Source organism: Channa argus, chromosome 5 (genome assembly GCF_033026475.1).
Source record: "Channa argus isolate prfri chromosome 5, Channa argus male v1.0, whole genome shotgun sequence".
Taxonomy (NCBI): Eukaryota; Metazoa; Chordata; class Actinopteri; order Anabantiformes; family Channidae; genus Channa; species Channa argus.
This window is the reverse complement of record NC_090201.1, coordinates 13,163,147-13,179,164: the sequence shown is the minus strand read 5'-3', so window position 1 is coordinate 13,179,164 and position 16,018 is coordinate 13,163,147. Positions and strand designations below refer to the sequence as shown.

The 16,018-nt window shown below is 41.1% G+C and overlaps 3 protein-coding genes across 10 annotated transcripts in view; 1 reads left to right on the top strand and 2 right to left on the bottom strand.

Moving 5' to 3' along the window:
• The first annotated feature begins 66 nt into the window (after positions 1-66).
• LOC137127814 (tubulin monoglycylase TTLL3-like) lies at positions 67-7,812 on the top strand. 3 transcript variants are annotated; one of them, XM_067505254.1, is made up of 14 exons: positions 67-1,014; positions 1,312-1,359; positions 1,494-1,559; positions 1,645-1,763; positions 1,855-2,032; positions 2,344-2,399; positions 2,556-2,684; positions 2,806-2,920; positions 3,056-3,169; positions 3,270-3,450; positions 3,959-4,107; positions 4,407-4,650; positions 4,812-5,247; positions 5,358-7,812. In XM_067505254.1, exons 3-14 carry the CDS (start codon positions 1,544-1,546, stop codon positions 6,171-6,173), a joined length of 2,553 nt encoding a protein of 850 aa, XP_067361355.1. In that variant the 5' UTR covers positions 67-1,014; positions 1,312-1,359; positions 1,494-1,543; the 3' UTR covers positions 6,174-7,812. The 3 variants fall into 3 exon arrangements, with proteins under 3 accessions (XP_067361355.1, XP_067361354.1, XP_067361356.1); XM_067505253.1 differs by lacking the exon at positions 1,312-1,359; XM_067505255.1 differs by lacking the exon at positions 1,312-1,359 and having other exon boundaries at positions 1,635-1,763; positions 2,570-2,684.
• Positions 7,813-7,961: 149 nt separating this feature from the next.
• Positions 7,962-11,767, bottom strand: LOC137127816 (class E basic helix-loop-helix protein 40-like). Its single transcript, XM_067505259.1, has 5 exons — positions 11,330-11,767; positions 11,122-11,185; positions 10,793-10,900; positions 10,270-10,393; positions 7,962-9,999 (listed from the first exon to the last, which is right to left on the bottom strand). Exons 1-5 carry the CDS (start codon positions 11,398-11,400, stop codon positions 9,086-9,088), a joined length of 1,281 nt encoding a protein of 426 aa, XP_067361360.1. The 5' UTR covers positions 11,401-11,767; the 3' UTR covers positions 7,962-9,085.
• Positions 11,768-14,242: 2,475 nt separating this feature from the next.
• LOC137127812 (inositol 1,4,5-trisphosphate-gated calcium channel ITPR1) overlaps positions 14,243-16,018 on the bottom strand; it is a 62,324-nt gene continuing 60,548 nt past the window's right edge. For all 6 annotated transcript variants that reach the window (XM_067505244.1, XM_067505247.1, XM_067505245.1 and 3 more), the window contains 2 exons: positions 15,420-15,581; positions 14,243-14,816 (listed from right to left, as the gene is read on the bottom strand). In XM_067505244.1, coding sequence (XP_067361345.1) covers positions 14,730-14,816; positions 15,420-15,581 — 249 coding nt within the window. In that variant the 3' untranslated portion in view covers positions 14,243-14,729. The remainder of the gene's footprint in view (positions 14,817-15,419; positions 15,582-16,018) is intronic.

The following is a 16,018-nucleotide window of genomic DNA, read 5'->3' as shown; positions in this document are numbered from 1 at the left end:
CCGTTTCTTTACATCAGTAAAATAGCAGTAGCAATACCAGAATTGACAAAAACTCAAATACAACAAAAAGTGCTTTAGTATACAATGTTTTATATTTAAACATTCTACAGTATAATGTAGAATTTATGTATAAAATAGTAACTATATAAAAAAAATACATGCCATAGAGTAAAAAGTAGGGTACAGTATGTCACTTGGAGTCACTTGGATTTCTTGGAGTTGTTCATGTACAATTATGGTAAAATATAAATATAACGTAACGTATAGACAATAAAACAGGCTGACACATAACGCGAACGTGAACAAGAAGTACAAAAGATGAGAGAAAACAAGGGTCGTGACCTTATGCGTGTAACGCACTAGAATACACCAGAAAGCCTTGGACGCCACCGTGTGGGAGACTGAAGCCTAGAACAGGACATTTATCGTAAAGCCACGCACATGGCACACAGCTCACGTACACGTCTGACAGAGTGACTGTGAGGCCAGGCTTTTAATGTAAGATGCAGAATCGTCAGTTTTTATTTTACCACTTGCAATAATTGCCCATATGGAAATAATCTATACTGAGTAGTTAATGCTTCCCGTATAAACCGTCAAGAATAGTAACCGTATGGGCTGTCACACACTGCTGAGCTCAATTTAGCTCAGCACGTCGACCATCCTCAACTATTTTGTGCCTATAGTTTAGGCTAATCAGTACTAAGCTCGGATTGCAAAAAGATGCGTCACTCAGATGGTTCATCATCTAATTGTTCTTATCCGTGTCGCATACACGTGCAAGCTGCACTGCAGCTGATCCGTGACATAAATGATCCACGCTCTTCAACGCATGGCTTAATGTGGTAGATTGTTCTTCGACCTGCATGGCGTCCTTTTTCCCCTGGGGACAGTTGTTATGACGACTGTAAACATCAGGTGGGCGCATGCACGGTTGTTATGGGAACGGTGGGAGCATGAAGGAAGCAGGACTGAGCAAGTCAGGGTCACCGCATGGGACGTGACAACATTTAGGTTTGTATTAATGTAGCATTCAATGTAAAATCTCGCCCGTTTTTGTTTGAGATTGGTTAAAGGGAGGACTAATAGGATTTTTGTGCATTTGAGAGAGAATGAGTTGCATTCAATGGTTGTGGTTGTATCTTGCAGGCTACATGTAGTTAGGTCTGTTTCTACATTTAGAACTAGAACTAGAACTAGAAAGTATGTAGAAAGTATCTACAAGATTTTGCCTGTGTATAAAACATGTTAGTATAAACCTGTGCGGCTGTGCCTCTTGTGAAAAGACAGCTTCAGTTTGATTTTGTCCAGATTTAGATGCCAGTTTGACCCAATTCACATCACATCCTTCTTCAGGAGGTAAATAGTGGGTTCCACGTGCCATCCTATTTATGTATTTCTCTGTTGATTTCTCAACTGTAGAGGAAACAATAACAACAATATATTCTATAATCTGATGATGAAAATAACGGATGATTGTTTTGCACTTACAGAAAACTGAACACTATACCTTGATCAGCTGTCGAGAGAATAATATAATAATATGCCACAAGCACCAGGTAAGTTACCAGACATCTGCCTACAGACGGGCATGTGCCAACACAGTTGATTTATATTTATATTTCACTAAACAGTGCTTCTCAGTGTTACAGACCACAGCTGCTCTAGCAGAGCGGAGGATACGCTGCAGTGTGCCCAGTATTCCAACAGTCAAGCTAGACAGGCTGAAAACTGCTAAAGCTCTGGTGGAGAAAGCAGTCAAGGTGCAAACTGGATTTCACTTTATCACCTGTGTATATTCATTCCCAAGCTTCCTGTGAGCTCTTTTACATCTCCTCTCCTGTGTGTTTTCAGTTGAGGAAAGTGTTTTCAGTGCGGGGACCCTACCCTGTGATCCGCGCTGCCTTATGGGCCAGAGGGTGGGTGGAACGTCGTTTACCACCTCCGGTGCAGAGAGCACCTCATTGCCATGGTGATGAGGAGGAGGAGGAGGAGGAGGAGGATGACTGTGATGTCAATGCTGATGTTTCTGGTGAGACCAAGAATTTAAAAAGATACACTCCTAAGAGTTCAACCACACAACAAACCATAACATGCTAAAATCCCACTACGCTAAGAAGGTGCCATAAAAGACGACTTCATCCAAGTGATTGAATTACTGGGGAATTAACTGGAAGTGTAGTGTAGTGTAGCGTAAGACCCATATAGTTGCTGTCATGTCCTGCTTTAAGATTACATGCACCAACCTGTAGCATAAACCCCTTTTAAATCAACCCTGTACACATATAAACCTGTGTGTACACATGCACACAAAACACACACCCTTTTTTTATCACTTTGCAGAGACAGCAGATGAGCACAAGAAACAGGAGATCCTTGGTGACATGTATAACCTCATGGTAAGATAATGTTCAGCGGAACCGACTAATTTAACACATTCTGCACTGAAAGTGAAGGAACTTATGCATTACATCACTTACTTGTCATTTTCCCTTATTGCTGTACTGTCAGGTGTGTCAGTTTGCTAACATGACATTTTTTTTACCTGATTGTAGTCTCGCCTTGTTAGGAATGAAACAACGTACTTCTACTGGACGACCCGACGGGATGACATAGACTGTCGCTCCTTACGGAACGACCAGATGACCAATCATTACGCAAATGCTGGGACATTCACCACAAAAGTCTCACCTCAGAAGAGCTTTTACTGACTAAACAAAAATTCAAGTTGCTCAACTTTAGCCGTAAGTCAACTAATACTCCCTGTCTCTTCTTACTGTACGTCTGTATCTCTGTTTCTTTCAGGTGGGGCTTTGTATAAACATGCGTAACCTGCAGTGGTTTGATTCAGCAGATCCTGATACCTTCTTTCCAAGATGCTACAGGCTTGGGGCAGAAGATGAAAAGCATGCATTTATTGGTAATAAAGCAGTGTGTATTCCAAAACACATTGCAAAAAGGCTCAAAGATGCAGGCTTTAAACACAACATAAAAAAAAAAGCTTACATGCCCTTTGTGCTCTTGATTTCTCGTTCTGTTTTCTATGAATCTGAAGAGGACTTCAGGAGGACAGCTTGCACCAGTTTGCTGCAGTATGTGGTTGAGACAAATCGTGATCAGGGAGATGGACCAGAGGTCAAGGACAAAGACAAAAACTGTGTCTTTAAAGGTAAAACATATGATAACAAATAAATAAAAAGCATGACATGAAGGGCGGGACAAGGAGAATGGAATCAGTTGCACTGTAACAGTTATGTTTCTCTCCACAGAGTTGGTAAATGTGAAGCCTAAATTTGTTGGAGCAGAAATGGTCGAGACCGCTTTACATATATGTCAAAAGTTTCTGAGTGTTTTGGAGCATGGTGACATTGATGTAACAGTGGAAACACCACACTCACTGAAGGAACAGCAGTGGGCAGTGTTTCTGCAAAACTACTACATGGTTGTTCAGTGAGTATGTTTTCAGGAAGCCTTCAGAGTTTGCTAGAATGATGTATTACACTGCCTTCATTTCAGCTTTGGGCATCTAAACAACTGCTGTATAAAAACAGCAAACATATCCTCATATTTATAGCACAGTACTTTGGCAGTTGTCAAACAAGAAACTAATAAAGCCTACTGTGCCAAACATCACTAAGCTGCAACTTCAGAATACTACTGCCTATTTAAAATCTTTATTAGTAAGCGATTATTTGGCATTTGTAAACTGTTTTATATTTTATTTTTTTCCAGTTTGAACATATAATGTTGCCTACTTCCATAATTACTACAGTACAGAACTGAGAAACAGTTAATGTGTCTACAGATGCAGCAAACGCAGCTAAATATGTTTTACATATTTTGGATAAATGGTCTGGACTTTCTCCATGATAGAGCTGAGAAGTAGCACACCAATTGTCTAATTTGTTTAACAAAATTGTAATTAAATTTGCAATTCTAAGAAAATGTTTGTATGTAGTGAGGATGCATTGATCAGGGGTAGCAGTGTGTTTGTGGAGCGCTGCCAAGATGTGTTAAGGAGACTGAAGGAAGTTTGCCCTCAGCTGGACACAGATGGACTTGACAACATTTGGATTATTAAACCGGGTGCCAAGTCAAGAGGACGAGGTGAGGCTTCCACTCACATACAAAACTGTAGCAAAACAGTTTTTTTGTGTTAAATATGTCAATGTATGTCAATTTTCATTTTTCATTTCTCTATCCGGCTGCACAGTATTGACGCATTGAAAAAATACATACAGCGTTGCTTTTTTGGGCTGAATGTTATTTTCCCATGCTTGATTTATCTCCTGAAACACTATGCCCTGTTGCTGAAAAGGGTGCTGTTATTAATACAATTTTGATGTTCTTCAGTCAGTTTTGCTGCCTTCATTGTTTTCCATGTCACACCAACTACCAACATCCAGGCATTTTGTGTATGAATCACCTGGATGAGATTTTGGGACTAACAGACACTGACAGAGCCCTGAATAATGAGAGTAAGTGGGTGGTTCAGAAATACCTGGAACGTCCTCTTTTGGTCCACGGCACCAAGTTTGACCTCCGCCAATGGTTCCTTGTCACCGACTGGAACCCTCTGACTGTGTGGTTCTACAGAGAGTGTTACCTGCGGTTCTCCACTCAGCCCTACTCAACAAAAACTCTAGACAGGTCAAACACGGGCACTGCCAAACAAGACAAAACAAATAATAAACCATTATAGTAACTATGTCATGCATTGTATGAATGCATGTACTTTGTGGATGGATTCACTTAACTGTGTTGGACTAAATGTCTTATTTTATTCAAAGGATCTTTTATATTTTTAACAGCTCAGTCCACCTGTGCAACAACTCTATTCAGAAGCACTTCCAGCCATCTCATGAACGCCATCCAGGTGTGCCTGATGACAGCATGTGGTCCTGCTCTCAGTTCAGGGCATTTCTGCAGCAGCAGGGGTGTGAGGCAGACTGGGAGTCAGTGGTTATCCCAGGCATGCAGCGAGCGATAGTTCATGCCCTGCAGACTGCCCAGGACTTGGTGGAGCCCCGCAAGGCAAGCTTTGAGCTTTATGGAGCTGACTTTATGTTGGGCAGAGATATGAGGCCTTGGCTCCTGGAGATCAACGCCAGTCCAACCATGGCCTGTTCCACTGCTGTGACTGCCCGTCTCTGCCCTGCTGTACAGCTGGACACACTGAGGGTTGTGTTGGACCGTCGGACTGATCCTAGTGCTTTTACAGGAAGCTTCCAGTTAATCTACAAACAGGTGGGATGGTTGCTTAAGGCAATGGATACTTATTTTCAAAGAACCTCCACAAAATAATTGATGCTATACCAGATGCATTCAATAGCTTTTTTACTTTATCACCCTCCCAGGCTGCAGTTGAAGTTCCTCAGTATGTGGGAGTGAACCTACTGGTGCAAGGGCTTCCTATAAAGGGATCCAGAACTCTGCTTCGTAGGAAAACTGCTGTTTCTAATTCCCATATTACTAACCAGCTGCCTCCAACTTCAGGGAAGGAAGAAAAACATAAACTATCAAGTCAGAAAATCCAAGCAGTTGGAACTGCATTAAGACGTCCAGGCAAAGAGAACAGAGTCACTAGGGAGAAGAAGAGACAGCTCTCTTCAGTATCTTCAAAGAGGGAAGGTGAAGGGAGAACAGAAGTTCAGAATACTTACTGTGTCCAAAGGGCCTGTCTCAATCTGCCATCAGAACAGTTTCAAGTAGCACACGCTGAACCTAAGAAGAAAGCCCGGTGTTTGGGTTTGAGTCTTGGTGCCAACAAGACAACTCTGGTCCCACGGACTGTGTCCTTTTCTTTCGATCACCCTTGCAGTGTGTCAGATTATAAACCTCAGTCCATTCCACATCGTAGATCTCACATCCCCAGATGCTTCCTTCTTCAGGCAGCCCTTGAGCACCAGCACAAGCAATCAACCTATGTCTTTCCTACAGTACATGGTACCCTTTCTATCCTGGAAGGCTTTAGCTTGGGACCAATCAGTGTGGCTGGAACCCCTGCCTGTCATGCAACGTTTCCCTCTCACCCCAGTTTCCACAGGCATCAATTAGTCCTTCCTTCTCATAAGCAAAGTGTTGCCACATCTACAGTAAAGAAGATGACACAGGGAACACAAACACTAGAGATGTTGAGTGTTAAAACTAAATACAAGACTGGAGACCAGTGAACAAGATTACCTTTCTATGTCAGGGTGTTAAAAAATAACTCATTTGTGTAGAATCATTATGTGAATTTTGCACTTAAATTTCAGATGAAAAAAGCATTGCTTTGTATAAAATGTACGACAATCATGGAGGGTCAAGTGAGATTTTTAAAAGAAATCTAGACATGTGCAACATTTATGAGTAATTGCACTCATACTCTATTTGTTTATACATTTACATGTGCATTTCATTGGTAGATTTGAATATTATTGTGGAACATTGGTTGCCAAAATCTTGATTAGGCTATATTTATGAGAAAATTAATGAAATTTGCAGTAAATAATGTGCTGAAGCCCATTTGTACAGTGGCCCTGAAAGCTGAAAACACTGCAATAAGAGAAAGCACATGCAAAAATGCAGAAACAACTTCACTAATGTGACAACACAGGGACAGTATTAAGAAACGTGATGCAAAAAGCCACAACACAACCAAATTGAGAAAAGCGCTGAAAAAACAGAAAAGCACAGCAAAAGCCACAACACAACGGAAATGGCTCCGGGAGCAACTAAAAATACTTGTCCCCCAGAACTGTTGGAATCAACTGACATAACAATGTTTCCAGGGGGCACTAAAAAGTCACAAACATTTAGATTTGTAAATGTATTTTTAGTTGCTCAATGGAGGCATTTCCATTGTGTCGTGGATTTTTGCAGAGCGTTTCTTAAAGCTGCGCCTGTGCTGTCAAATTGGTGAAGTAGTTTTTGTATATTTGCTTGTGTTTTGTCTATTTGCATGTGCTTTGTCAAATTGCATAGCTTTGACCTTTCAGGGTTGTCACTGGTAGGAAGTTCATCTATGTGACTTGACTATTCATTTTGCAATTTGTTACATTGTTATGAACACATTGATGCTCTACATTCATGTTGCTAAAGGTGTGTGGACATTGTAAATCCCCAGCAGGTGGCAATAAAGATCCAATAATTTTACAGCGTGGGACTTTCTGTTTAGTCTTCATAACCGTGAAGTCATATTTCATTAACATTCATTCATGTGCAGCTGCACCAGTAAAAGTAGTGATGAAATGGTTAACCACATTTAACCACATTTAAATGAAAAGAACTGAAAACGTCTTGTATATGAAATGAAATGTATGTTTTTGGTGTCATTTACGCAGTTTGTTAGATAGACTAACAGAAATAAAAATAGACGGGACACAATGAGAGAAGGTCAGATGGGTACAGCTATGGAATACTACAGTTCAGAAACAGTAGTGGAAACTAATTGTGAGACGTTATGATGTTGAGCACTGACACTAGATGCTCTAGGGGTCTAAATGCAAACATGTTGATATCTGCAGAGACAAACCTACCATTTTGTGCGCTATACTCCTAGCCATGACTGAATTGCACAATATACAATGAAGCAACAATACTATTAGGTGTGATTTATGTTACTGCATAGTGTCATTCAAGTACGCGTAGTACAGTAATTGGATTAATTGTAAATTCAGGGAGACATTTCATAATGTTGGCATAACAGCATTTTCTATGGCTTCAGATAGCCAATAAGAAACATGGAGTTGCACTTGGAGATCGTTGTTGATTGCTGCCTCAGAAGATTAACTGGAAATGTTTTTTGTTTGTGTATTTCAGTTGACCGGCAGTAGAGCCGGTCCATAGTTCTGCCATTACATTGTGTTCCCTGCGACATGCTAAATGTTGTGGTGCTGTAAAAAAAACTTAATCTGAACAACCTGCTTTCTTTTCAAGATGTTTTGTAACACGATACTATTATCCACACAAAAAGAAAATTTCCACGGGAAAAAAAATACTTTATTAATACACTTATATAACATAGATCAACATATATAGACAAAATATGTACAACAAACATCTTTCATGTAGGTCCCAAAATATAAAATCTCAAGTACCTCTTTCCATAGAAAACTAATCTTCTGGTAAAACTTTTACATTCACTTCTTTGCTCCTCACTCCTTTGAATCCAGTATTCATAAGCAGTACAGAGAATAAACATCTGAGATTTCTCAATTTTTCACAAGTAAAAGGCAACAGCAAGAACAAACACCAGGTTTGACTTGAGCAGAAACAGATGTTGAGTATGCAGACCAGGTCCAGCACAGTGCTACAGTATGTACACAGTTTCTGAGTACACAACGTATAATTGTCCACACTCTGACCTCCTACTATCTCCAGACGGACAGAGTGCAAGAACAGGTATAAAAAATAGAAATGTACAAGACATCTATGAACAATAATTACAGAAAATCCACCTCAGTTGTCATTGGAAAACAAGACTTCTCATTCAGTAAGGTCGTGTAGTGGCCCATTCCTTCATCTCCACATTGGTGTACCCTTTCTCCTGTTTGTACACACAAGGAAACCCTTCTATTTTATGCTGCCGTGTTCAAAGGGCATTTTCAGTGATGGTAATGGTGACCTACAGGACATAGGCAACAAACTTTGGGTGAAATGTTAAACAGCTAACTTTTGGTGCAACAACTTGTTAAGTACAAAGACAATGTGTCTCTAGAGCAACAGCTACAAGTGAGATGCATCAGTGTCATTGGCATTTATACTTTTAACAGCAGCATCTAAAACAGTTCTTCCTTTACATTCAACCAAGTGTGTGTGGGTGTGTTTATTTGTGTGCAGGGCAGGTCCAGTTAAAATAATACATTTTGCACTGAGTAATATCACTGAGTATTAAACATTCAACCCGAGCTCTGCATCTTATGAGTGTAGATGGATGCTGTCCCCCTCCATGTGTCCTTGATCACCTCCACAAGTCCTCACATTTGCTGTTTGACCTCCAGGCTGAGGAACAGTGGAGAGAAATACAGATGGATTATGGAATGGCTCAGTCATGTTCTCCCCTCCAACTTTTGTCTCTGCTCCTGTATAATAGAACAGAATATCAGTCTTTGGTTTCCAGGTTAAGAGGTGGAACTTGCTTCAGGGCCTGAAGTAGAGCAGGGGAGTCCATGGGGCTCTGAGATATGGCTGGGGCTGGAGAGCCTCCCCTGGGAGACAACACTAGCTGAGGTGGTCTTTCATTGGGCATGGTGGATACAGAGCCTCCCACACCGGGGCACAGCATGGGCACAGCACCAGGGTACCAATATTTCTCCAGCATTGGCAGGTAGGCTGCAGCAGAGGGTGGGATGAGGTAGAAAGGCATGCAGAGGGGATGTGGAGGAGGTGCATGGTTGGGCGACACACTCATGTAACCACCGTAACCACTGGAGGATGATGAGCTGGACGACTCTCCGCCTGAGAGCAGCTCATCCTCAGATGACTCCACCCGAGGTCTTTTGTGCCGCGGCTCATCATCTTCCTGCTTGATGCAGGAGCTCTGCCTCTCACACAGGGCTCGCTTCAGCTGGCTCTCCGGGCTGTAGTAATCTGGACGTCCCTGGGATGCCCCAGAATCATTCTTCTCCAGCTCTCCCCCATAGCCGCTGTCTGTGTCTGTATCACTGCCACTCTGCTCACCGCTCTGTGGAGCGTACGCCCGCTGGATGACAGGCACACAGTTCCTCCCATACCCCTCGCTGGGTTTAGGGGGTAAACTGGTGGGCATCTCCTTGTGAGGCTGGTGTGGGATGTAGGCAGGGATTTCCTCTGGTCGGGGGCTGAGAGGTGTGCAGGGTCGGATCGGACCTTGCAGGACCTCCGCAGCTAACTTGTGAAGGTGACTGATCACATGGGATGGCGTTAAGTCTCCATCACTCTCGTGATTGGCTAGATACTGAAGAATCTCCTTGGCACACATGTGGAAACCAGAGCGAAACATCTCTTCTGACTTCTCCTGGCTGACAATAGGCTGCTCTATAAACACAACAAGAAACCAAACAGTCAGAAATTCGGCAATTTGAAATAGATGAAATAGATAAATAAATGGAACATGTTTGAATTTGGAAATGTTTAGTCTCTTTTACAACAACTATAGCTGCATTTAAAGTCACTTGTTTGCCTGTGACATTGCATAACGCTGTTATTTTGCATTACTCTTGTTAATTTGCATTGTGTTAAACAAGAACATATTGTTCTCCATGTACGTTATTGTGTGTGCCTGTGGGTAAGTGATGTGCAGCTTACCAATTTGCATGCCATTCTGCAGTGCGAGAATCTTCTGTTGCTGCTGCTCCAGTAAAGAGGTGAGGGCTTTCACATGCTTGAGCGTGAGCTCTAAAACCACAGCCTTCTCCAGATGGCCTAGAGTCTGTGGGAGACACACACAGTCAGCACATCCTCACCTCTTATATAACACTTCAAAATCAAGCCTCTTTAGCCATGTGTGTTTGGTCACTGACAATATCAGTAACACACCAACAACCAGCAAATTTATGAATACATTTTCATTATGATAAGTGATTGTAGAGAAATTTTAAAAAAATCCAACCAGTCTCATTTTATTGAAATTAAAAACTACTTTTACTGTGTATACAATATCAATTTAGTTTTAAAATTCATTTATGAAACATGACAGAGGGCAAACTATCATTCACTCCTGAGGCACTCAGCTCAGGGGCTGAAGTACCACTCAACAGCCACTCGATGGTGTGTTCCACTCAGTGTGCAGTAAATCCCCTTATCCCTCCCGGCTGTGGCATGAACCTACCGTGAGTTTCAGGTGCTCTGGTAATAAATCTTTCAGCTGAGCGATGCACTCGTTTATCCGGTCACGCCTTTTCTTTTCAATAAGTCTGTGAGGCAGCTTGTAGGTTTCCTGCAGCAATAAACAGCGTGATTACAATTCGGCTGATCTGGGAGCTTAATGATCTGAGGCTTTCACTCCGATGAGGAGGACTCCAGTGGCTAAGTCACAGCAGAAATTGGGTCAGCCGTTTATGGGACTTCAGCCGACCTAAATCGTCCCTTGTATTTCAATTAACTAAATATATATTATTTTAACTTAACGACTTGGCAATAAACACAACAACAACGAACCTTGCTCTCATCTCCTCTTTTCATTCCCCGCCTGGGTTTATAAACATACATCGGGAAATCCATCCTAAAAGAACATAAAGAGAGGACAGCGATGAGATATGGGGTAAAGGTATGGAGAACTGAGTTATATATAATACATATTATAGACACGTGGATTGAGGCAAAGACTCCACAGTGTGGTACTGACAGTTTTCAAAGTGTAACTTACCCCTGCACGTCTGACAGATCACTCGGGTGTTTGGACAGAGGAGGTGGCTGCGCGCTCGGAATTCGCTCCATTCTTTTTACTCCAGTTGCGCAGTTAAAGCCGAGGTTACTTTTCCAACGCAGTCACAAACAAACGCGCATGTATTTGTGCGTAATTTTAAAAACGAAAAGTTGTGAAGCGGCAGTTTTTTAGATGCACCAAAATGCGCTCAAATGTTCACCAATTTGTCATTATTTACCACGAAGCTAATTTCTGTGAAGGTTGTACTCGATGTGAAAACGGCTTCAAGGTAGTCCTCGCGATTTCCCCGCCGTTCTCCCGCCGCAGAAAGAAGGCAACCCTCTTGGTGGCGCTTTGGGAAAGTGGGGGAGGACAGAGCGACGAGTTAAATAAACCCTCTGACTCCCAGCTCAGGCTGACCTACCACTGTCACATGAGGCTCACGTGTCAAGCGGCGCTGTGTCCTCGGTGCAGGGACCGCCCACTTTTGCCGATAAGGAGTCTCAGTGGGCGGACGGCGGTTGACGTCAGAGCCGAGGGCGGCGCGTGTCGGATCCCGTGTACGACCATGCTGAAGTGTATGGAAACAAGGGTGAGCAAGCCACGGCCCTGGGAACGTGCTGGCTGCCACACAGTGCAGGAGTTAAACATACTGCCAATACCATAGTACAATTAAAAGACTAGAAGTCCTGCAAGGTTACTGCACAGCATGGCGATACCACAGAATGTCATCGTGCACAATTTATTCACTTTCAACTGTTTTTATGGCTGCTTCATGATTTAGGCTGGTTTTATATTTACACTTTAATATTTACCCGATTGTTAGCGTGTAGAAACTCAGCAAGACAGTGAAGCCATTCCGTGGTCTAATATGGTGATCTCCGTGCGGCAGGTGCGCTGAAGTGTGGTCGCGGCGGGGAAACCACGTGCAACTTCGCGTGGTCGAGTGTGTGGCGTCGGTGTTTGTTGTCGTGAGGCGGTGGCGCCTGTCACGTTCATCTCCTCATGGCCCGGGAGCCTGCTGAGTGCGCAGGGCACAGCACACGGAGGATGCACCTGTCTGCCGGAGGCTATCACCACTAACTACGACTTTCAACCCATTTTAACGTAGTTTTTTTTCCTTAATACTTATGGCAAATGAAAAGGTGTGTAACGTTTTGTTAGAAATTACATTAAAATGAGCATAATTCACAAAATATTTTCCAAAGCATCTGTAAGCAAACAAAGTAATGATACAGTTGTAGCCCTTTTAAACTGTAATGCCACTTCTAGACTGTTTGAGACAAATATGTTATATATATATATATATATATATATATATATCAGAGTTTAAACTCTTTTGTGCCTGATTTATTAATTATAGGAAGACACAATCCAGTATGTTGAAAGAAGAAATACATTGTTTTGTATGTATTTTGAATCTTAAATTTGACATATGCTTAATATCATTTTGACAACTTTAACAAAACCCCCCAGAGATTAAGGGCTTTATTTAAGGGCTGATATTACAGTGGAAACTCACTCATATAAGTTTGCTGAGATTTTTTTTTGAGCTTCGGCAAAGTATATTCTGTCACTGTGTCTTCATTCCTACTGGAAGATTCAAAAGGCTCACATGCTATGACCCTGTCACAGTTACTTTAGCAAAAATATTCCCAGACTGAAGTAATTAAAGACAAATGAGATGTTCTACGGGACACAGTAATTACAAGATGACCATAACACACATGGACTCGGACTCTAATTAAATAACCACAACAACGACGGAAAACCCCTCAAACATAATATGAGCGAATGTAATGCAATTAAAAACTAAATTTGATTTATAAAAAATTTTAACTGTGTATTGGCTTTAGTTCACTTGTGGATGTTTTGACATTTGTACAGAATTTTGAGGAGAATGTCTTCCTTGTTTCAGCATAACACAAGCAAGTGTTTATTTTGTTGGGTTTTTCTAATTTAATAATGTAATTAGGTGTCCTCTTCAAATTTTAATGAGACACAGGCGCACTCATAAGCCCAATGAGAAATGTTGTCAGTGTTAGCAGGCTTTTTGAAAAACATTTTAGGTTAAAATTTTTTTCAGGTGTGTTAATACAGTTTTTAAAATGCTAATAAAAGGTTGTTATATACATTTTAGATATAAATATAATAAGAGTTGAAATTACAGATCCAACCCAGTCAGAGTACTGGCAATTCATCAAATATGCTTCTTCTTTCTTCTGCTGTTATATACTCACCATCAGGTTATTTTACACACTTGTTTATTTAAATAGACTCCATGGATGGAATATACATTTCTGACACAAGTATCGATTAGTATAAAATGTCCGTTTGGTCGAGCAGCACCCCAAATGATCTTTTAGCTCTGACGCACATTCAAACACTCACATGTATGTTTTTACAAAGAGACCAACCAAAAGTACTAATCATTTGTGTGCTAGAAAAGATATCAGTGCTTTACGACTACATGAGTTAAAGACAGATCAAATAATTCAGTGCACAGAAGGAATTTAACATTGATTCCTTAATCTAAAAAAAAAAGTTTGGTTCTGTTTCTAATGTGACTTCTTATAATCAAGCACAGTGTGAAACTGGCTTGCGAATGAATCGATCATATTTACTCTTCTCTCGAGAAACAGGTTATATAATTTTTATTGAAAAAAAACATCAAATTTTTTATTTTGATGTGAGGTATCCTAAAACTAGTAGAACTCTCATTTAATATTACAAAACATTACTAACAAATGCATTCCCTTTAAGAAAAACACTTTTGTAAGACACAATAGACAATAGATTTAACATTTTAGAAGATCATAGAAAATATAGTGAACTCTTCAGGATTATAATAAGGAGTTTTCATCTCCATATGTTAAAAATATGGTATTATCGTTTCAAATATAAAAGAAAATATCAGTTCTCAAAAATAGTTTATTTGTATTTAGAAATTGCATATTATTAAGTATTCCTATTGCTTTTAGCCAAAAGCAAAACAGTAAATAATGTGTTGTAGAGTTCACTTTCAAATCTGCATGTGACCTGAATTTGCTGGTGCAACACTGTAGATTAAAACCTTCGAATGAGAGGACAACCCTCCAGGAATCATAATTGAACATGCTGTCAGTGTAGTACAGTGCGATGCAGCAGGAATTCAGGGTGATAAAGCTGAAGTCAGTGTTTTTTGGCCTCCTAAACTTATAGGACTGGCTTTGTAGGTCCTGAGGCACTTGGTGCACACTCCAACCACACAGACTCAAAAACACACACAATGCAGAAACACTTACTGTCTGATAAGGTACACAGTCAGACATCGACCTACGTTCTTACAGACACATTTCGGTATTCTCCTGTCTAACACTGGTACACGGTCAGGAGTGGTCAGGCACTAGAAAAATGGCCCTCAGGCAGGCTGCTGGGCATTGATATTCATGTGAGGAGGATGACCAAGGAGGCCAATTCGTTGCTTCTGCTTTCTCTGCTCTGTCATCTGCCAAGGAAAAACAGCAGTTTAAAATCAATATTTCCATCAGCTTCGATCAGTGTAATATGGTAACACGTATTTCACATACATACATACTTGGAATTTTTTAAACTGGATTTTTATTTTTACTGTATTGTATACACATACTGTAGGAGGATGTGCCTACATATAACCAAGCATACAGATTCTATTGCTGTTCCACTCTAATGATGTAGTAATGACAACCAGATAACGTCTTGTCTCCTGGATGTCACCATGCCCCATCAAGAAGGAGTAAAGTAAAACTCTGTGAAACCATTACCTGCCATTTCTATTCAATGTTATTCCTAAAGTGATTGTTAGGTAGGTGCTGACAGAGTCATGCTAAGCTTTGCCATAGCTAAACATTGAACAGCCTCAGTAGAGCTGTCTCATTAAAATGGAGGTAAAGAAAATGCAATAAAGGGTGACATGTGGTTTAGTGGTAGAGCTTTGGGTTGGGATGCATAAGGCCATGGTTTAGAATCCCACCCCATCTGGTGGGGCCCCCACCCAGCCACCAAGGGCTACCTTGGTGCCGGTCCTGACTCTGGATAAGTTGAGTGCCGAATTTAGTGTCACATGATATACCTGCTCCTTGAGCTCAGTCAACTGTCCAGACAGGTTGGTCACAAGCCTCATGGTCGACTCCAGCTTCTCCTGGAGGTTCCTGATTTCATTCTGCTCCCCTTCGGCATCGCTGCTCACTAGTGACATAGCACGCATACGTGGGAACCAGTCCAGGTTGTGCTCCTATAGATGACCAAGCATATCAGCCACTGACTTTTTTTAAAATTCTTACTCAAGAGTTGGGATAGATTCACCACAAATTAGTTAAGCTTTGGTGATGTCAAAAGACTACTGGTAATATTAACAGGAAGGTGCTACTCTTGGGAAATTGTGGCTACATGTGAACTCTTGATGACACTGGTTTATAATTTGTTTTTTCAGAGCAACAATACAATACATTTCATTGTGTTGTTATTTTACTGCCATAGGAGTTACCACAGAGAATAAGTGATCTCAGACTGAGCACATATTATAGTGCTATGGAAATTCCCAGGAAATGACTACCAACTCTCTATCACACTTTAATCAGTTATCACACATGTACTGTACTTTTTCCACTGACTTCTGTTTATCTGCATTAGTCTATTTGTGTTATTAAACACGCATGACCAGCATGTCTG